The 22,445-nt window shown below is 37.7% G+C and overlaps 1 protein-coding gene across 1 annotated transcript in view; it reads left to right on the plus strand.

The window, feature by feature from the left end:
• SMYD5 (SMYD family member 5) overlaps nucleotides 1-22,445 on the plus strand; it is a 120,526-nt gene that overhangs the window by 14,134 nt on the left and 83,947 nt on the right. Inside the window, exons 2-3 of the mRNA XM_053704362.1 lie at nucleotides 6,416-6,524; nucleotides 15,129-15,268. Of these exons, the coding sequence (XP_053560337.1) occupies nucleotides 6,416-6,524; nucleotides 15,129-15,268 (249 nt within the window). The remainder of the gene's footprint in view (nucleotides 1-6,415; nucleotides 6,525-15,128; nucleotides 15,269-22,445) is intronic.

A 22,445-nucleotide genomic window follows, 5' to 3' on the forward strand; every position in this document is an offset into this window, starting at 1 on the left:
ACCAACTCCTGGACAGTCTGTGGTGCAAAGTGAAGTTGGTGGATGGAGCGAGACATGATGTCCCAGATGTGCTCAATTGGATTCAGGTCTGGGGAACGGGAGGGCCAGTCCATAGCATCAATGCCTTCGTCTTGCAGGAACTGCTGACACACTCCAGCCACATGAGGTCTAGCATTGTCTTGCATTAGGAGGAACCCAGGGCCAACCGCACCAGCATATGGTCTCACAAGGGGTCTGAGGATCTCATCTTGATACCTAATGGCAGTCAGGCTACCTCTGGCGAGCACATGGAGGTCTGTTCGGCCCCTCAAAGAAATGCCACCCCACACCATTACTGACCCACTGCCAAACTGGCCATGCTGGAGGATGTTGCAGGCAGCTGAACGTTCTCCACGGCGTCTCCATACTGTCACGTCTGTCAAATGTGCTCAGTGTGCCCCTGCTTTCATCTGTGAAGAGCACAGGGCGCCAGTGGCGAATTTGCCAATCTTGGTGTTCTCTGGCAAATGTCAAACGTCCTGCACGGTGTTGGACTGTAAGCACAACCCCCACCTGTTGACGTTGGGTCCTCATACCACCCTCATGGAGTCTGTTTCTGACCGTTTGAGCAGACACATGCACATTTGTGGCCTGCTGGAGGTCATTTTGCAGGGCTCTGGCAGTGCTCCTCCTGTTCCTCCTTGCACAAAGGCGGAGGTAGCGGTCCTGCTGCTGGGTTGTTGCCCTCCTACGGCCTCCTCCACGTCTCCTGGTAGCGCCTCCATGCTCTGGACACTACGCTGACAGACGCAGCAATCCTTCTTGCCACAGCTCGCACTGATGTGCCATCCTGGATGAGCTGCACTACCTGAGCCACTTGTGTGGGTTGTAGACTCCGTCTCATGCTACCACTAGAGTGCAAGCACCACCAGCATTCAAAAGTGACCATAACATCAGCCATAAAGCATAGGAACTGAGAAGTGGTCTGTGGTCACCACCTGCAGAACCACTCCTTTATTGGGGGTGTCTTGCTAATTGCCTATAATTTCCACCTGTTGTCTATCCCATTTGCACAACAGCATGTGAAATTGATTGTCACTCAGTGTTGCTTCCTAAGTGGACAGTTTGATTTCACAGAAGTGTGATTGACTTGGAGATACATTGCGTATATATATATATTGTGATTGGCTCACCCACGTGTTCAGTTAGAAACCATTGGTGCATTGCTGCTCTTTCAACAAATGATACCAAGAGAATGAAATATATTAGATAATAGAAAGTTGTTTAAAATTGTATTCTCTATCTGAATCATGAAAGAACAATTTTGGGTTTCATAAGGGCCAGATTACACGTGGAGTGCTAAACGCTTTGTGAAAGCAATATTAGCGCTCCAATGAGTAATACCAGCGTACGCTAATGTGAGCTAGTTTTACTAGTTTGCATAAATATAAAGAGAGAAGCGCTCAACCTGGGAACGAACAATAGCATAATAGCTTGTTCTATGGCTAGTTACCACCCTAGAAGCAGCCTCTTTTTGCTCAACATGTGCCTTTTACAGAGAAGGACTTTCCTGTAGCATATCAGTCTGATCCTGACTTCACAGTGCAGTCCAGCCCCGAAATACCAGGCAATCCCTCTCTGAACGAGAGAAACAGCAAAACCCCAGACTTACGTCTCGGCCTATTGTGGGCCTCGTCAGTGAGGTCCAGCCATATCCCTCTAGGCACACTGAGCAACGGGTCCATGTCTGGATTCCCGCATCACACATAGGGAGACTTCCCCAAGAGTCATAATTTGCATAAATAAAAAGAGAGAAGCGCTCAACCTGGGAACAAACAATAGCATAATAGCTTGTTCTATGGCTAGTTACCACCCTAGAAGCAGCCTCTTTTTGCTCAACATGTGCCTTTCACAGAGAAGGACTTTCCTGTAGCATATTAGTCTGATCCTGACTTAACAGTGCAGTCCAGCCCCGAAATACCAGGCAATCCCTCTCTGAACGAGAGAAACAGCAAAACCCCAGACTTACGTTTCGTCCTATTGTGGGCCTCGTCAGTGAGGTCCAGCCATATCCCTCTAGGCACACTGAGCAACGGGTCCACGTCTGGATTCCCGCATCACACTTAGGGAGACTTCCCCAAGAGTCATAATTTGCATAAGTGCTCAACCTGGGAACAAACAATAGCATAATAGCTTGTTCTATGGCTAGTTACCACCCTAGAAGTACGTCTGGGGTTTTGCCGTTTCTTTCGTTCAGAGAGGGATTGCCTGGTATTTCGGGGCTGGACTGTACTGTGAAGTCAGGATCATACTGATATGCTTCAGGAATGTTCTTCTCTGTAAAAGGCACATGTTGAGCAAAAAGAGGCTGCTTCTAGGGTGGTAACTAGCCATAGAACAAGCTATTATGCTATTGTTCGTTCCCAGGTTGAGCGCTTCTCTCTTTTTATTTATGCACATGATGACATTTTGGGAAGTCTCCCTAAGTGTGATGCGGGAATCCAGACGTGGACCTATTGCTCAGTGTGCCTAGAGGGATATGGCTGCACCTCACTGACGAGGCCCACAATAGGCCGAAACGTACGTCTGGGGTATTGCTGTTTCTCTTGTTCAGAGAGGGATTGCCTGGTATTTCGGGGCTGGACTGTACTGTGAAGTCAGGATCAGACTGATATGCTTCAGGAAAGTTTTTTTCTGTGAAAGGCACATGTTGAGCAAAAAGAGGCTGCTTCTAGGGTGGTAACTAGCCATAGAACAAGCTATTATGCTATTGTTCATTCTCAGGTTGAGCGCTTCTCTCTTTTTATTTATTTTTATTTAGTTTTGCTAGTTGATGGCAATGTGAACGCAACCTCAAGTTCACATTGCTCTTACGAGAGCTCGCTTCTATAGGCTCCAATGGGAGCCTCGTTCTCATGCCGTCATACAAGGCATCAGATCCTTGTGCAGCGATGGCAGCAAATGTTAAATATATATGTAAATGATTATATACATTTGTTTACTGGGAACGCACAGTTCCCATAGACAGCTATGTTAAAGCACTTTTCAGTGCCGTTTTTTTTTGTTTGTTTGTTTTAACCCCTTTAAAACTGTCTAGTGCAGGTTTTTATTTTTTTTTAAAAATGCTCATTTTAAAAAAACAAACAAAAATTTATCACACGCCCGAAAACAGATACATTTTCCCGTTTGTGGGCGTGCGATAAATTATCGCTCCACTTGTAATCTAGCACTAACAAAGCAAGAATATAGTGGTGCTTACCGTCTACTGGGGATATGTGTAGAAGGCAGCGTGTGTTCTTCAGCGAAAGCACTGGTCTCCCCGCTCTTCCCCTCGTCCTGGGAGCCGAAAACAATCATCGCTTACGTCAAAGAGCCAAATCTTCAGTACAGCAGAGAACCACTTCCGGGCATCATATAGGAGAGGTTAAACAACTTGCGAGGTAACAAAAAGTTGATAAAAAATAAGTTTGCCCTAGCAGTGGTAAACAAATAATCTGAGAATAAAAAATATAGAACAAAATGTAAATACACATTCCAGGGAATACACCTTTAAAATATGAGGTAGCATTTGTTCTTTTCACAGTGGTTACAAATACTTAGAGAAAAGGCAGGTAGGAGTTAATCAATTGGTTGTATGCTTTTAATTGATGTCTCTTTAACTAGAGATCCCAGCTGAGGCATTAGTTAGCAGTGATCAAGTACAGTATGGTAGACCCACATGAAACATGTCTGCATTTTTTTGCCTTTGCTGAGACTCCTTATGTGCCGTTGTGAGCCATAGGCTCATTTGTTTTTAAGTAAGCTGACTCACAATAAAAGTTATTTTTTTATCAATTTTTTGCTACCTCACAAGTTTGTTTCACCTCTCCTATATGATACCCGGAAGTGGTTCTCTGCTGTGATCTATCACTAACTAGGTCCAGCGGAGAACACTGGTATTCTTAAAATCTCAACAAATCTATTTTGAGGTTGTTGTTGTTTTTTTAGCTACACTAGTTGTGTAGAATGATTATAAAGAAAACTAAACAAATGTTTTTTTTTTACCTATATAAGATATCACAATAAAGTTTGTTTGTTAAAAGCAGTATATAATATATATGGTTGCACTTAACGATAGATCAGATACAAATGGTGCAACCTCTGTCATTTACACATAGAAACTGGGAAAAGCCTCCGTTCTTAGGTTAACATAACTTTTGAGTGACATGCGGTGAATTTTATTACTTTATACTGCACAGTACATGACGAAAGGATACAAGCTCTACCTTTTTATCAGTTTTCTCTTTTGTTGATATAACAAATAAACTGTACATTTTATCTAGAAAGATTTTTTTTTTCTGCTTATTAAAGTGATACTGAAACCAAATTGTTTGTTTCATGAATCGGAGCATGAAATTTTAAGCACCTTTCTTATTTACTCCTATTATCAATTTTTCTCTGTTCTTTTGTTATCTTTATTAAAAAGGAGTATTGTAAGCTTAGGAGCTGGTCCATTTTTGGTTTAGACCCTGGGTAGTGCTTGCTGATTGGTGACTACATTTAGATGCTGTATCTGAATCATGAAAGAAAAAATTTGGATTCGGTATCCCTTTAATGCTGTCAGTTTGCAGAGGTGCTGTGTGTTTTATGTTTGGGAGTAATTTGTTCTGATTGATTCTGTGCATGAAACATTGGAAGGCATCAGCGCTGCAAAATCTGTTGGCGCTCTACAAATACCTGATGATGATGATGAGACATTCCTACTTTACAAACACTGCTAGTAGATCATCAGCGCTGCAAAATCTGTTGGCGCTCTACAAATACCTGATGATGAGACATTCCTACTTTACAAACACTGCTAGTAGATCATCAGCGCTACAGAATCTGTTGGCACTATACAAATACCTGATGATGATGATAAGACATTCCTACTTAACAAACACTGCTAGTGGATCATCAGCACTGCAGAATATGTTGGCGCTATACACATACCTGATGATGATAAGACATTCCTACTTTACAAACACTGCTAGTAGATCATCAGCGCTGCAGAATCTGTTGGCGCTCTACAAATACCTGATGATGATAAGACATTCCTACTTTACAAACACTGCTAGTAGATCATCAGCGCTACAGAATCTGTTGGCACTATACAAATACCTGATGATGATGATAAGACATTCCTACTTAACAAACACTGCTAGTGGATCATCAGCACTGCAGAATATGTTGGCGCTATACACATACCTGATGATGATAAGACATTCCTACTTTACAAACACTGCTAGTAGATCATCAGCGCTGCAGAATCTGTTGGCGCTCTACAAATACATGATGATGATAAGACATTCCTACTTTACAAACACTGCTAGTAGATCATCAGCGCTGCAGAATCTGTTGGCGCTATACAAATACCTGATAAGACATTCCTACTTTACAAACACTGCTAGTAGATCATCAGCGCTGCATAATCTGTTGGCGCTATACAAATACCTGATGATGATAATAAGACACTGCTAGTAGATCATCAGCGCTGCAGAATCTGTTGGCGCTATACAAATACCTGATGATAAGACATTCCTACTTAACAAACACTGCTAGTAGATCATCAGTGCTGCAGAATCAGTTGGCGCTCTACAAATACCTGATGATGATAATAAGACATTCCTACTTAACAAACACTGCTAGTGGATCATCAGCACTGCAGAATATGTTGGCGCTATACAAATACCTGATAAGACACTGCTAGTAGATCATCAGCGCTGCTCTGCGTCCCCTTTTTCTGGTTTGCCGACTCCATATTTATCTCAGCTGAACAAAGAGTGAGAGGCAGACTATGTGCAATTCCACAAGTATATTGCAGAGGCTGTGATTACCCAGTGGTTGGTTTAATTGTCACAGCATTTGGTATTCAAACCACCAATTCCACACGGGGTTACTGGCTTATTCAAGGGCAGTTTGCACTTTTTGTGCAGGTGAAGCACACACGCAGCATTTGGCATTGAAACCACCAATTCCACAGGGGGTTTTCACTTTTTGTGCAGGTGAAGCAGGTATCAAGACCTGGGAAAGGCAGCATTGGGGAGTTTAACTAGGGTTGCCACCTCAGCCATGGTTTCCTGGACACTTATGAGTTACACATGCTGCAGGGTGTGCAGGAAGGAACATGTATATTCCGCACTATTCATATTCCGCCCTGCACACCCTGCAGCATGTGTAACTTATAAGTGTTCTGTATTTTAAGGGACTGATGGGAACCCTAAGTTTAACTCAATTTTATTTCTGTGCGTATGCCAAGGTTCTGTGTTGGCTTCCAAATAAAGCCTCTTTTTCAGCATATTCTTCTGTGACTTCTGGGCAGATATGGCAAATGGCGGCGTCTTCCTGTTTTCGGATGTTCTCTCATTTGGCAGACTTACGTCATGATACTCACAGGCACCAATTTTTCCTTCTCTAGGGCAAGGGGTTGTTTGCCACCCGAAGTATACGGAAGGGGGAGACAATATTTCAGGAGAAGCCCCTGGTGTCCTCACAGTTCCAGTGGAATGCATTATACAGGTACAGAGGTAAGGCTGCCATGGTGGATAAAAAGCAATAAATAAAATTCTTTTTGAGGATAAATCTATCTAGATGGTTTCTATTTAAGATATATTATAATCTAAAGGTTATTCATCCTGAAATAGAGATTAGTTTCTATTATATAGCAAAATGATATACATTAATGGCTGTAATGTGTAATATTTTTTGCCAAATTAATTCCATTAATCCCTTTTTTCTATCTTGAAGATATTATCACATATTATTGGTTTTGTAGTTCTCAAAACTGTGAATTTGTGTCAGAAGAAATAACTACATGCTCCTTCTCCACAAAATATTATAAAATTAACATACAGAGAAATAGACCTTTAAAGGGACATAATCGTAAAAGATAACTTTTGGGTTTCAGATAGAGCATACAATTTTCAAATTTACGTCTATTATCAGATTTGCTTCATTCCCTTGGAATCCTTGGTTGAAGGAGAGCAATGCTCTACTGGGGCCTAGATGAATACATTGGGTGAGACTGTGACAAGCAGCTAGCTCACAGTAGTGCATTGTTTCTGAGCCTACCTATGCAGGCTTTTTAACAATCGATACTAAGAGAACAAAGCAAATTTAGATAAGAGAAGTTAATTTTAAAATTGTTAAAAATTGAATGTTTTTTCTGAATCATGAAAGTTTAATTTTGACTTAAAGGGACATTATACACTCATTTTTTTTTTTGCATAAATGTTTTGTAGATAATCTATTTATATAGCCCATAAAGTTTTTTTTTTAAATTAATGTATAGTTTTGCTTATTTTTAAATAACATTGCTCTGATTTTCAGACTCCTAACCAAGCCCCAAAGTTTTATGTGAATACGCTCGACTACCTACTCCAGCTTGCTCCTGTTTGTGTAAAGGGTCTTTTCATATGCAAAAGAAGGGGGAGGGGAGTAGTGTCTATTACATGCAGTTATATGAAAATGAGTGTATACTGTCCCTTTAACTGTCCCTTTTAATGCCATTGCTCCCCTGCAAATCTATGTACACAGAATCAACTCATACAAAATTTCAAGAAGCTCACTGAATAGATAGATTGTTTGGAGTGGAATAGATCTGCACAAGGACCTACGTGTGAGGAGGAAGGGGCAAGCAGTAAAAATTAAAGGGACAATGAAACCCAAATTATTTTCTTTCGTGATTCTGATAGAGCATGGAACTTTTCTAATTTACTCCTATTATCAGTTTTTCTCTGGACAGTACCTTTTTTTTTTTTTTTTAAAGATTTTTTTTATTAAAGAATAAATGTGTACAACAGAAATATAAAATTCAACAACAAATGTTACAAATTAGTACAATGTCGGGTATACATGGAGTGGGGTAGATTGTTGATTTTTTACATTTTTTCTAATTTTTCTGTTCACATCCAGCGCCATTAGATCATTTTGTGATCAAGCATGCATTCAAAGTAAATATGCCTGAGTTGACCTTTCATTCTATTAATGAATATAGTAAAAGAGTAAGGAAAAGGAAAGACGACTGTAAAAAGATAAAGAGGAAGATGGGATGGGGGGGGCGGGGTAGGAGGGTCAGGGTATTTGTGTTTAATCCTCCAGCTCTACTGTCTAGTTTCACATTAAGTCCAGTTATACCATCATATTTGAACTCCACTCCATAAATCTAAAAGTTCTTAGTGGAATTGTATGTTGTTGGCTAGTGTAGGCGTTCTAATTGTAACATTACTGTGGTCTGAATATGCCAGTCCCGTATTGTCGGTGGGGTACTAGATTTCCATCTTTTTGGAATAAGTTTCTTGGCACTATTTAGCATTATAAAGAAGATACTTTTGTGTAGTTTGTTTTGTAATTTCGGGATCTGAAGAAACATCAGGTGGTGAAAATTAGGTGCAATATCTAAACCTAGTACAGAGGATATAGATCTGAAAACTGATCTCCAAAACTCCGCTATACAAGGACACTCCCACCATATATGCTGTATCGTACCCTCTTGTCCACATGCCCTCCAGCATCGGTCACTAATCTGGGAGTTGAGTTTATGTAATCAATATGGTGTTAAGTACCACCTACTGATGAACTTTATGTGCATCTATTGTATTGAGGCCGATGCCGAAGCAGTGGCCGCTATTCTAAATGATTTAATCCACATTGTATCATCCCCAACAGTGCCTAATTCCGCATTCCAAGATCTTACATAATTCGGCAATATTTTGTCATTCGGGAGCAGCATAATTTTGTATATTAATGAGAGAGTATGTCTAGGACAGTACCTTTTTTATTGATGGATGAATTTATCCACCAATCAACAAGGACAACCCAGGTTGTTCACCAAAAATGGGCCGGTGTCTAAACTTACATTCTTGCATTTCAAATAAAGATACCTAGAGAATCAAGAAAATTTGATAATAGGAGTAAATTAGAAAATTGCTTAAAATTTAATGCTCTATCTGAATCACAAAAGAAAAAATTTTGGTTCAGTGTCCCTTTTTAACCCCTTAATGACCACAGCACTTTTCCATTTTCTGTCCGTTTGGGACCAAGGCTATTTTTACATTTTTGCGGTGTTTGTGTTTAGCTGTAATTTTCCTCTTACTCATTTACTGTACCCACACATATTATATACCGTTTTTCTCGCCATTAAATGGACTTTCAAAATATACCATTATTTTCATCATATCTTATAATTTACTATAAAAAATATTATAAAATATGAGGAAAAAATGGAAAAAAACACACTTTTTCTAACTTTGACCCCCAAAATCTGTTACACATCTACAACCACCAAAAAACACCCATGCTAAATAGTTTCTAAATTTTGTCCTGAGTTTAGAAATACCCAATGTTTACATGTTCTTTGCTTTTTTTGCAAGTTATAGGGCCATAAATACAAGTAGCACTTTGCCATTTCCAAACCACTTTTTTTCAAAATTAGCGCTAGTTACATTGGGACACTAATATCTTTCAGGAATCTCTGAATATCCATTGACATGTATATATTTTTTTTTAGAAGACATCCCAAAGTATTGATCTAGGCCCATTTTGGTATATTTCATACCACCATTTCACCGCCGAATGCGATCAAATAAAAAGTGTTTTTTACTTTTTCACAAATTTTTTCACAAACTTTAGGTTTCTCACTGAAATTATTTACAAACAACTCATGAAATTATGGAATAAATGGTTGCAAATGCTTCTCTGGGATCCCCTTTGTTCATAAATAGCAGACATATATGGCTTTGGCTTTGCTTTTTGGTAATTAGAAGGCTGCTAAATGCCACTGCGCACCACACGTGTATTATGCCCAGCAGTGAATGGGTTAATTAGGGAGCATGTAGGGAGCTTCTAGGGTTAATTTTAGCTCTAGTGTAGTGTAGTAGACAACCCCAAGTATTGATCTAGGCCCATTTTGGTATATTTCATGCCACCATTTCACCGCCAAAAGCAATCAAATAAAAAAAAATTGTTCACTTTTTCAAACTTTAGGTTTTTCACTAAAATTATTTACAAACAGCTTGTGCAATTATGGCACAAATGGTTTTAAATGCTTCTCTGGGATCCCCTTTGTTCAGAAATAGCAGAAATATATGGCTTTGGCGTTGCTTTTTGGTAATTATAAGGCCGCTAAATGCTGCTGCGCATCACATGTGTATTATGGCCAGCAGTGAAGGGGTTAATTAGGTAGTTTGTAGGGAGCTTGCAGGGTTAATTTTAGCTTTAGTGTAGAGATCAGACTCCCACCTGACACATCCCACCCCCTGATCCCTCCCAAACAGCACTCTTCCCTCCCCCACCCCACAATTGTCCCCGCCATCTTAAGTACTGGCAGAAAGTCTGCCAGTACTAAAATAAAAGGTAAAAAAAATAAAAAAAATTTTTAAGCATATTTACATATGCTGCTATTTAGGGTCCCCCCTTAGCCCCCAACCTCCCTGATCCCCCCAAAATAGCTCCCTAACCCTCCCCCTCTGCCTTATTGGGGCCATCTTGGGTACTGGCAGCTGTCTGCCAGTACCCAGTTTGCAAATAAAAATGTTTATTTTTTATTATTTGTTTCTGTAGTGTAGCTTCCCCCCCACAGTCCAATACCCCACCAGCCAAACCGATCACCAAAATAAACATATTAACCCCTTTGATCCCCACTTCTAACAAAAAAACTTTCTGTAGCGTAGTGGTTCCCACCCGCTCCCTCCCCGTGCACGCGCCCACCCGGCCTCCCCGTGCACGTGCGCGCGTCCCCGATCCCGCCCCCCTCCGCATCACAAAGGCCATCAATGGCCGCCACCCACCTCCCACACCGGCTCCCACCCACCAACGAACGTAGCCGTTAATGTCCGGTGCAGAGAGGGCCACAGAGTGGCTCTCTCTGCACCGGATGGCTACAAATGGTTATTGCAGGATGCCTCGATATCGAGGCATCACTGCAATAACCGGAAAGCAGCTGGAAGCGAGCAGTATCGCTTCCAGCTGCTTTCCACACCGAGGACGTGCAGGGTACGTCCTCAGGCGTTAACTGCCTTTTTTTTGAGGACGTACCCTGCACGTCCTCTGTCATTAAGGGGTTAAATGTACGGTTATTGTTTTTGTTAAATAAAACAAAATTGTTATTAAGGTAATCGTTAGTTTTAATTTAACTAAAGAAAATTATTTCAATTGTTATTATTAAAGTGATATTAAATCCTAGCGTTTGGGAAACGCTAGGATTTACCAGTGAAACAAATAAAGGGGACTTTCAGTCATGAAGTATAAAATACTTCATTCTGAAATTTCCTTTATTTGTCTGAAGCGTTTGCTGCACTGAGCTTCACAAGCAGCACGCGGCAGAACGCTATTTTGCTGTGAGTTGATCTTAGCCAATAGCGTGCTAGCTATCCAGCATGGCGATAGCTGGCCCGCACGGCTATTGGTTAAAAGGTATGAACGTCACCTCACCGCAAAATAGCGTTCTGCTGTGGGCTGCCTGAGGAGCTCAGTGCGGCAAACACTTCATGCAAATAAAGGAACTTTCAGCATGAAGTTTTTTATACTTCATGACGGAAAGTCCTCTTTATATGTTCCACTGGTAAATCCTAGCGTTTCACAAACGCTAAGATTTACTATCACTTTAAGGTAATCATTATATTTCTCCTTCCAGTACAGCTGAAAAGTTGATTAAATCTGAGTAACATATTAAACTGGAGATAGCTCACCCCCCAATAATTTGATTCATTTCAATGATCTATCTCTGCATATCTAATGATATGTAACCAAATCAGTAATGGTCTGATATAACTGGAAATGGGGAGGTAGAGAACTGGCACTAGATGCAGTGTAAAATAGTGGAATAAAGGAGTTTAATCCGGTGCTAACCCTACAAAAATGTAACTGTACAAGAATGGGGTTTATGTAGCACTGATTCCTACTATAGGTATATTAAAAAAATTAATTTTTATTCAGTAATAGTAAAAAAGTTTTAACACAAAGACCTTATTATAAAATAATACCCAAAACAACTTAAAGTCACCTCTCTCCACATTGATAAAGGCTGAAATGCACAGCCGAAACGCGTTTGTGTCCTATGTAAGCACCTTGGTGCACAATTTGGTTTTATTACTTAGTTGTCTCTGTCACCTGAAGCCGAGGGAGCAGTTATCGGCCAGGAAACAGGGGGACAAGGTGACTTTAAGTTGTTTTGGGTATTATTTTATAATAAGGTCTTTGTGTTAAAACTTTTTAACTATTACTGAATAAAAATTCAATTTTTTAATATACCTATAGTAGGAATGAGTGCTACATAACTCTTGAGGTTCTTTTACCTTTACTTGTACTGATATAACTGGAAACATAATCTGAAAAGTTGTTTTTCTAAAAATGAAAACCAGGATTTTGATCGATTTAAATCAAATTCACCCTGAAGGCAGCGCAGCCGTCTGGTGTGTCAGTATATTTATGAAAATCTTAGTAGTGCTATCCAAATAATATATATAAGTTTATGGCAGGGTTATAAACACAATACAAAGAAATAGAAACCCTTATCAACCATGCACCTACTAGACCATACAATTAATATAAATATCTGAATTCTTTTATTTAGTTAATATCCATAAACATATTGAACTATATTTGCAGTAAAAGGAAACTAAATAAAAGTTTATATGCGTTAAAACCAACTCTTAAGATATGCTATTCTTCTTACAAAACCCAGAAAGATATACCTTCACAATTCAGCCTTTTATTTATTTAACACAATGGGACTAAAAACCTTTAACATCCAAACAATACAATTCTAAACAGTGTTTATAAAACAATAGGATAATATATATTCTGCTATTTAACTGCAATTTATCCCAATACAAAATTAACTGACAATATCAGAACTTGCATAGATGAGTTACTTGGTCAATCAGACGCAGATTTAAACAATATATATATAGGCTGTGAAATGCTAATTAAAACACACTGTTTCTTTAAATCTATTAAATACAAATTGACTATGCATATAACTTATCTTACAAAACCTTGAATACGTTACCAAAGTAAAAAGCAGTCGATATCCAATATTTCTTGGTAGGAATTATTTTACCTCAGATCACCAATAAGTGTATATCGCAATCAATGAGAAGGGTAGATTAGCTTTGCTCAAGTAAAGTGGTATCTCGCGTCCAGCAGGAACCAGTTACAAGTTTTAGCTTCAGCAGAAAATCTCTCTCTTTCTCTCCATTGCATTCACTTTTTATTTGGTTTTCCCATCACTGGTAAATTGTGGGTGGCCCTGCGGGAGCTGACCTTCCCATTGGTTATCTGGGAAGTCTAAATCGGATTGGCCCTTGGAAATTTCATTTTTAACAACCAGAGAGAACCTTCTGGCTGTAGTTCTCACAACATAACACCAGGTGGCAGCAGACGTACAAACAAACAAATACAACAAGACCATCTCTAACATTTTTAAGCAAGTTAAAAAAAAATTTCTTTCATAAAATGGTTATTTAATCAGATCACACTCTCTGCATTAATCATATATAACCCCAATTACAGATGGTTAATATTAGGTTATTTTTTTCTGATTATTCTGATACCAAATATGTTATATTATTAACATTTTATTTTATTTAGGTAATTTAATACTGCTAATTATTAGTTTAAAATGCATTACAATGTTATCGGTATCCTGGCATTTATATGTGAATAATAGCTTATTTTTAATTCAGTATTGTACTGTATTCCAAGTGAATCCTGTCTATGTAGATCTGAAATAAAAATAAATGTTAATAATCACTTCTCTTCAGGTCCATAAACATCTATTCATGTTCTTAAACACACAGAGGCTAAGATATTCATGCTTTCAAAACATACACATATATATACATATATATATATATATATATATATATATATATATATATATATATATATATATATATATATATATATATATATATATATATATATATATATATATATATATATATATATATATATATATATATATATATATATATATATATATATACATCTCATATCCATTAAAATATATACAGTTGTCTTGAAATCATAATGTAAGTCATGGGCCTTCACTGTATTATCCTAACATTCTAACTTTTCAGTAACTTCAGTTGCCAGACTTTTTGTCTCATACTCACCACATGGGGTCAATCCACGAGTAGTTGTAAAAGTCTTAATGCAGCATATTTCCTGTTTAGCTAGTAGTGCAGATGTGTATTTGATGTTTAAGGATGATTAACACCTATGTGTATAAAAGCTGTTTCTCTATGATTTTGATCAGTTCCAAGATGGGTATTTCAGACATTTCGTCTCCATATATTTTGTGTGGTGTTACCTATCTGACAATCTATCCTCTTAATTTGCCTTTTATGACTCATCCTGTTCTCTTTCAAAATTACTTCCCCCAACATTCCTCTAAGTGACTGTATTAAATTGGGCAGGCCAAATGTTCCATTGTATCAAAGTGCTGTCATTTAACATTGGTTCCCAGGCAATCATACAGAGGTTCCTGAAACTGTGTTAATTTTAGTTCCTTGCTAAATTATACAATTGCATAATTTAACATATTGAGTGTGTGAGATCTCTTGTGTAATTGAAGAAATGGGAGAGAACTGAACCTGTCCTACAGACCATGTTCATATCCACAGATCTATTAAATAAAGACAAATATACCTCTATATATTATTTAATAATATTTCAAATACCTTGACAGGTGCAGGGACGTTATTTGAGGTTTGTTTTGCGGGGCAGTAAAGCTTTCTGTATGTGACTACTCTGAAGCAAAATATCAAAATATTCAAAGCAACATTATCTGTCTGACTTGGTCACAATTCAAAGATTAACTTCTATTTGTTATCAGCTTGCAGAGAGCAGTTCTGTGTGAAAATGTAACAATGATCACAAATCCACCCCACCCCCTAATTAACCTCTCTCTCTGGCACTATCACTGTTCTCTCTTTCACCCTGAACTGACTGTTCTATTTAATGTCTTTGTGATATGACAGAATTACTGACGGTGTAGTCACTAACCTGTAGACAAGCCCATGCCTATACTAACCCCAGGCCTTGTTAGTTATTTGTGTATTATCATGATCTGTGGTGAACTGTCACCATATTTGTTTTATCTTTGGCTGTATTGTCGGTTTCCACAGCTTGTGATCACTGCCTGCGATCTTTGGAGACAGCGGAGGAGAATGCCCAGAGACTGTCTGGAAATGTCCATATGATGCTGCCATACCCTGAGCTTTGCACTATCCAGAACGGGCGCCACCAGCAGTGCCCACGCTGCCAGGTACTAAATACATGGGGTACAAGTCTAACATAAACAAATTAGCACACCTGATAACGTGTCTCATCCAAATGCTGTACAATATAATTCTCTAAATCCTCGCTGAAACAAAATGTGTAACAAACTAGCTTCTTTCTTGAACCAACAAAATATTTATAGGAACCTTTTAGGGCCTAGTCCGTAAGCAACGTATATTTTATTTTCAGCTAGGGTGTGCATTAAAAAAATAAATAAAAAAATTCAAGTTTACTTCCATTATCTAAATGTGTTTATTTGCACACTTTCTGCGACACCAGCTCCTCCTGAGCATGTGCAAGAGTTCACAGTATATACGTATATGTGCGTATGATTGGCTGATGACTGTCGCATGATACAAGGGGCAGGGAAAATGGAAGTAACTGAAATTTGTCAGAAATAAACTCTTCTGCTCAATTGAAATTCCATCTAAGGGCTGAAAAAGCTTGACAATCTAAGCTTTGCCAGTCCCGATGTTAAAATCCATGTTGATATTCGCAGGGGCTGCCCTTAGGGAATTATCTAAAAAGGGTCTCTTCCTGTGAGATATCTCCCCTATAAAGTAATGGTGCTTGGTGGAAAAGGAATCTTAGCTGGGGAGGGTGAAGTTAGCAGTGTTTTTTTTGAGGATAATACGTTTTTGATTTTTTTTTTCTTTCAAATATTTGACACAATCTCAACACCTTTTAGTTTGTGAGAAAAAAACAGCGAGATCTGTAGGGGGAAAATGTTTGAGACTACGCCAGACCTGGTGGAGAAATTTCAGAGACACCCTTGGAACGCTCATGTTCAGCCCACTAGCAGAAGAGGGGAAACTGATTTAACAATAAGGAAAACAATAAGCTGTACATTTCATATTATGAATATTATTTTCACATTTTGCATGTGCAGTGTAGTTTTGTTAAAATTTTTACTGTGCACCTTAAACTATTTTTTTCCTGTGTAATTTCAATATGAATTTAAATGTTTCCTTAAAAAAAATTTTAATTCTATTTTTTTCTTTAACAACAATTTTGTTATAATTTTTAATGAGATTAAACGATACAATTTTTTACTGCATATTTTTTTAAATATTGAATCATTTTTATGATTTTTTTGTTGAGCCCTATTGTAATGTACGCATCACCTTCCCATACTTAAAGGGACATGAAAACCAAACATTTTCTTTCATGATTCAGATAGAACATACAATTTTAAATAACTTTCCAGTTTACTTCTATTATCAAATTTGCTTCATTCTCTTTGTATCATTTGTTGAAGGAGCAGCAATGCACTACTGGTTTCTAACTGAACACATGGGTGAGCCAATGACAATTGTTTTATATATAAATATATGCAGCCACCAATCGGCAGCTAGAACCTTGGTTCTTTGCTGCTCCTGAGCTTACCTAGATAAACCTTTCAGCAAAGGAAAACAAGAGACTAAAGCAAATTAAATATTAGTAAATTGAAAAGTTGTTTAAAATTGTATGTTCTGTCTAAATCATGAGAACATTTTTTTGTGTTTCATGTCTCTTTAAAGGGACATAAACCCCACATTTTTCTTTCAAGAGTAAAATAGTTCATGCAATTTTAAACAGCTTTTCAATTTTACTTCGATTATAAAAATTTTTTGGGGGTTCCGGTGGGCGGTGACATCAGAAAGGCGCGGAGACGGCGCACGCTCCGATATTAGCTCCAACCGCCAGTCACAGGCTCTAGGCCCATAACGAAGCCGAGCAAGAGTACCACACAGAGAGTGCTACAAACTGACTCTTGTGTGTAAGCCCCTAGCAGGCTACGCTCAGAGGGTACGTGACGCAGAGGTACCAACAGCACTACACCGAAACCTGTCAAGCATGCGAAGCTCTATCGCAGGAGCAGCACCATTTTTGGTTACAGATCTCACGCTTACAAGTCTGATATAACAACGAAGAAAAGTCCCACTGTTTCCGCTATATGTTTGATGCACAGTCCGGAGTGGGGGAATGCTTATATAATGGACATGGGTATGTGTACAGTAAAACTAGTCTGGGTGCATGAAATGTGCTAAACGCTTTATAGTGGAGGATGAATATGCTATAAAGGGCTGGGATGACTGAATATCGAACAATATGCCTAATTTGCCTAAATTGTGATTCCCTATATGAAAAGTCAGCACAAAGGAATGAAAAATAAGAAAGCGAAACATAAGTGACAACGTGGAAAATGACTTTTTCTTGCTGGTTAACTGTTTCCAATGTAAACATTGTTGAATATGTTCCTTTTTCTTTGCATTACGCTGGGGGCCTTATGCTGTGAAGAAAGATAGTATGGAAATATCACATACAAAGCATTTAGGCTGGGACTTTTGAATTCAGAGTGATTTAGTCAGGTACTAGATAAATTGCCCCAGTGAAGAAACTGTTACACGTATACTTAATTCTGCGGGACTTGCACCCATAAGATCTAACTGATCCTGTACTAGAACTTGGGGTCAAATACACAGCTTATATCTGAGGTGTGACCAAGGGAGTACTTCTGTAAGAGTAAAGCCCAGTCTGGGCACTATTGGAGTAACGTCTATATAAAGCTCCACTCTACTAAAGAGAAGAAGAGAACAAAATTAACCATTCAGGATGCCTAGCGTGTAAGTCTGGGATTATTTTAGAACAGGGTTGTCTTGTTTGGCTCGAGAAGAACCCAGTGAAGACGCTGGCACCAGGTCTGACTTGGCATCTGCAAGGCCTGCTGGACTTTCTCTATATAGTATTTGTTTTTATCTGGATCTGCTTATATATAATGTAGGAATGGTGGAATTGTGCTTAAAAAGATCTGAAGCAATGTGTTGTAGGTATTACAGATTATATACAGAAGACTGACATTTAACCGAGTAGTAAGCATAGTTAGGACCGTTTCATTTGTACAATACTACGTCTCTAGTGATTGACTGCTGAGTCTAATAGTTAGTAATACTGTTTGAGCAGTCAGTTATATAAGTAAAAAAAGGTATTTTCAGTTTTTGAGTATTACTACTGAAAAGGACAGTTAGTGTGAAGTGGTGTCTGAACAAAACCGGTAAACTAAAAAACATATATCTTTGACACAATAAAGAGTCCCTTTTTTCTATGTAAAATCATAGGCCCACTAGGGTTAGATCTTGTTTTAGATAGATCTGTAATATACCATATCTGTTAATGATTTGTTTAGAAGCAGAATGTATCTAAAGCTAGACTGATGTACCCTGCTTAAAAGGCTATGGCAACTCAAAACAGACGATTATAGACTCTGCATAAGGGAAAAAGAGAGAAACAGCGGGGCGAGACTATTAGATTTACTGCATTTGATATTATAAAATATCTGTTAAAAGAATTTTTTACCCTCGAGGTTTAAAGGATCTTATATTCTTCAGTCAAAAGTGTCACAGTTAGTATAGCTAAACTGTGGTAAGTCTAGACCGATCAGAGAATAATATAAAAGCTATTTTGTAGATTGCATATAAAGATTTGATATTCTACATATCTGAGTAACAAGTTCAGACAGGAGTCGTATACATATAGAGTGCTGAATAAGATGTTTAATTAAGTAGCACATAATGTTGGTTTTGATTGTATAGGATATATTTAAGAGCCTCTTTCATTTTGTTAGGGCTAAAATCTGTCTCCTGTAGACTTGTGCTACACCATATTTGTTTGCGATATTATAGAACAAGAATTTATTGAATGCTAGATTGATGCACTCTGCTTAAAAGTTTTTATAATAATTTTCCGCAGCTGAATTTAGATCCTGCTCAAGGGACATAGAGTGAAAACGTTTAAATAAGCTACACAATTTAGAAGGGAATAAGGATTTCCACATGATTGTATGAGAAATAATTGAGAGTGTATTTATAGTTAAAAGTACTATAGGAGGAATATAGCTAAACTGTGATAAGTTTAGCAAAGATAGAGTTCAAAATAGGAATTAGATGAGGTTTTTTTTTTCTCACTACAACCACTGGTACACAGTTTGTCACATTTCATACAGTTTTTTTTTTTTTCACACTTTTATGGACACAAAACCTTAATCACCAATTTTCACTGTTAGAGGCCGGTGCAGTGACCTCTTATCGCTATCTTCCATTGTTTGGGGGTTCCCCCCCCCTCTTTTCACTCTCTCACCACCTCCTTCCCACACCTTTTTTTTCTTCTTTTTTTCTCCCCTCCTTTTGCTTCCCAGGTTAAGTCAAAGGGAACGGCGATTCTAGATGGATACATTTGTTCATAATCAAAAAGATAAGTTGCCAGCTGTCATAGCAGCTAAAAATAGAGAAAGAAACAAGAATAAAAATATGTTGGGCTGCAACTAACGATTATTTTCATAATCGATTAATCGGCCGATTATCTTTTCGATTAATTGACTAATCGGATAAAAAAATAAAAACATTTTTTTCTCTATTTAAAATAAAATCCACATACTGAGTGTTATAAATATAAACTTCTGACTAAAACTTTACATTAAAACAACTGTTGGTCCAATGTTTTAAGCAGCAGAACACATTTTTATAATTAAGCAAAACAAAACCACAAACTGTTTGAAAAGAGGTAGAACTAGTAATAGGTAGACTACCACTGTTTATAACATTCGGTTATTCACTCTTTCAGAAACTTTGCATTGAAATGCAAAAATGTCAACATGTCCACATGTTCCTGGCTCTCTTTTTTGCAAGCTATTTTGCCTACAGCAGAGAAGAGGCGCTCAGATGGTGTTGAGGTGCCTGAGATGCATAAGTAGGGTTTTGCCAATTTCACCAAGGTGGGCTATTTATCTTTGTTAGTTTTCCATCAATGCAAGGGGCCTCTCAACAAAGTAAGCCTGGACTTCATTTTAACATAACAATATCTTGAATATCTATATGCAGTGGTAAATATAACCATCTATAAAGGTTAGGGGGGGGGGGGGGGAATATCTAGTCCGCTCTTAAAATAGCAGACATATACTTACAGAGGTTGAATTATGACTTCTATTTTATTTCTCGGTTGCGCATAAGACAGGAGTAGTTTTAAACTTAAAAAGAAACTCATAGTGTCCTAAAAAAGTGAAAAGTAAGCGTCTGTAGATGTCCTTTAGGCTAAGGGCATAACCATAAAACGCAATACCATGTGCAGGAGCTCATCGGAGTGAAGCAGCTGGTGCTGTGCACAGACCAACTAATTGCAAACCAACTAATCGATTATGAGATTCGTTGACAACTATTTTCATAATCGATTATTAACAATTATGCCGATTAGTTGTTGCAGCTCTAAAAATATGACTGAACCATTGCAAGAGAATACAGATAGTACTCAAATTTCTGCTCTATTGATGCCCCAGTTTGACAATCTTAGATTAAAGCTGTCAGCAGTTTCTAATGAATTTAAACAATTCAATGTGAGAATAGGAGAAGCAGAAAATAGAATTTCTAAGTTAGAGGATAAGTTGACTATTAAAAGTAATATGATTGATGGACAAAACATAAAATTACAAGAAAGAGCTGACGCAGGAGAAGGCAGATCAAGAAGAAATAATCTAAGATTCATAGGTAAACACCTGAAAAATATGCAAAACAAGACCTAGAAGTGCTGATTACTAAAGAAATACCAAGAAAATGAGGTGTACATAGGGAAGGATCAGAAATCAGAGCTGAGCGAGTCCATAGACTTGGTTTCAGCAAGCAATATTCAGATGAGGAGTCCTCTAACAGTCTTATCTCCAGACCTGCAATAGCTAAATTCTTCAACTATAAGGACAAAGTTGAAATTTTAAAACATTTCAAAAAACTATCTGAGCCACTTATATTGGAAGACAGAAACGTCCTTATTTTCCAAGATTTTTCTATGGAAACCTCCAATAAAAGGAAAATAATGTCACAATTATGCTCGCAATTTACCCAAAAAAGGATGTCAGGCTTTTGTAGTTTACCCCCCAGTATTAAAAGTAAGGGGGTGTAAGGATGGCTTTAAATCCTTCCAGAATAGTGAAGAAGCCAGACAGTATCTTGTTAAAAATTGTCATGATGTATGATTTAGTATTAGACGGTGTTAATTCTCTTTTTAATTTTTTTTTTGTCCCCTTCTCTTGTGCGTGCATTTCTATATCAGCCTTCTCCCTTATAAAAGATTTAATAAAATTATTCCCATATCCCCAGCAGCTAAAGAAAATGATTTTGAATTTAAATTTGATGATCCCAGAATAATACTATGGCTCCCAATATAAGGTCCTCATTATACCTCACTTCATGGAATGTTGGTATTGTGTCCCCAATTAAAAGAAAGACAATCCTTAAAGGGACAGTTTACTCAAAAAATGTCTCCCATTTAATTTGTTCCCAATGATCCACTTTACCTGCTGGAGTGTATTAAAATATTTACAAGTATTTCCAATAGCCTTATATTAGCAATTTAAATAGTATATTTAGCCTGTGGTATCCCCACCCATCCTGAAAGTTTTTGGTCTCGAGGCCAAGCTCTGTTAACACAGCGAGTAGAAGAAATTACACTCCCAGTGGGTTATAGAAGATATAAGGTAATAAAATGTTAATTTTTCCATTGTTCTCTCTAAGTACTGGTGATTGGTTTATGGACAGATATAAGATAAATAAGCATGTATATGTACACAATGTGATAAAGTAATGAGATCTGATTATACCTACAAGCTCAATCCATTGTATTAGGTTGTGGCTTCAAAACACAAAATCAGCTAATTCATATACACAAATAAGCCTTAAAAAAACAAATCTCATACATTTTATACTCTGCAACTGGAAAAACAAGTAATTGGAAACACATTAAGAGAAAAACTATTTTATAGTATACTGCCCCTTTAAACACCTTAAATTAAGTACTGATATTGCCTTCTTACAGGAAGTCAGACTCTCCGCTGCATAATTAGTTAAATTAAAAGTTAATTGGGTAAAATAAGTATTTGCTACCCCTTGCACTGAAAGAAAAAAGGGAGTAGCCATCCTACTTAGTAAAAATTTAGCCTACAAAATACTGGAAATTAAAATAGACGATAATGCACGTTATCTTATTATTAAAATAGGTCTACACATTATGTAATGTTTATGGCCCAAATAATTTGGACCCAGAATTCTGGGTTAAACTCCAGTTGTTACTGCTGATTTACACAGAAATGAATCTGATAATTGCTGGTGATTTTTAATTTAGCTCCCAGATTCCCATTAGAT

Source organism: Bombina bombina, chromosome 2, assembly GCF_027579735.1.
Source record: "Bombina bombina isolate aBomBom1 chromosome 2, aBomBom1.pri, whole genome shotgun sequence".
Lineage (NCBI taxonomy): Eukaryota > Metazoa > Chordata > Amphibia > Anura > Bombinatoridae > Bombina > Bombina bombina.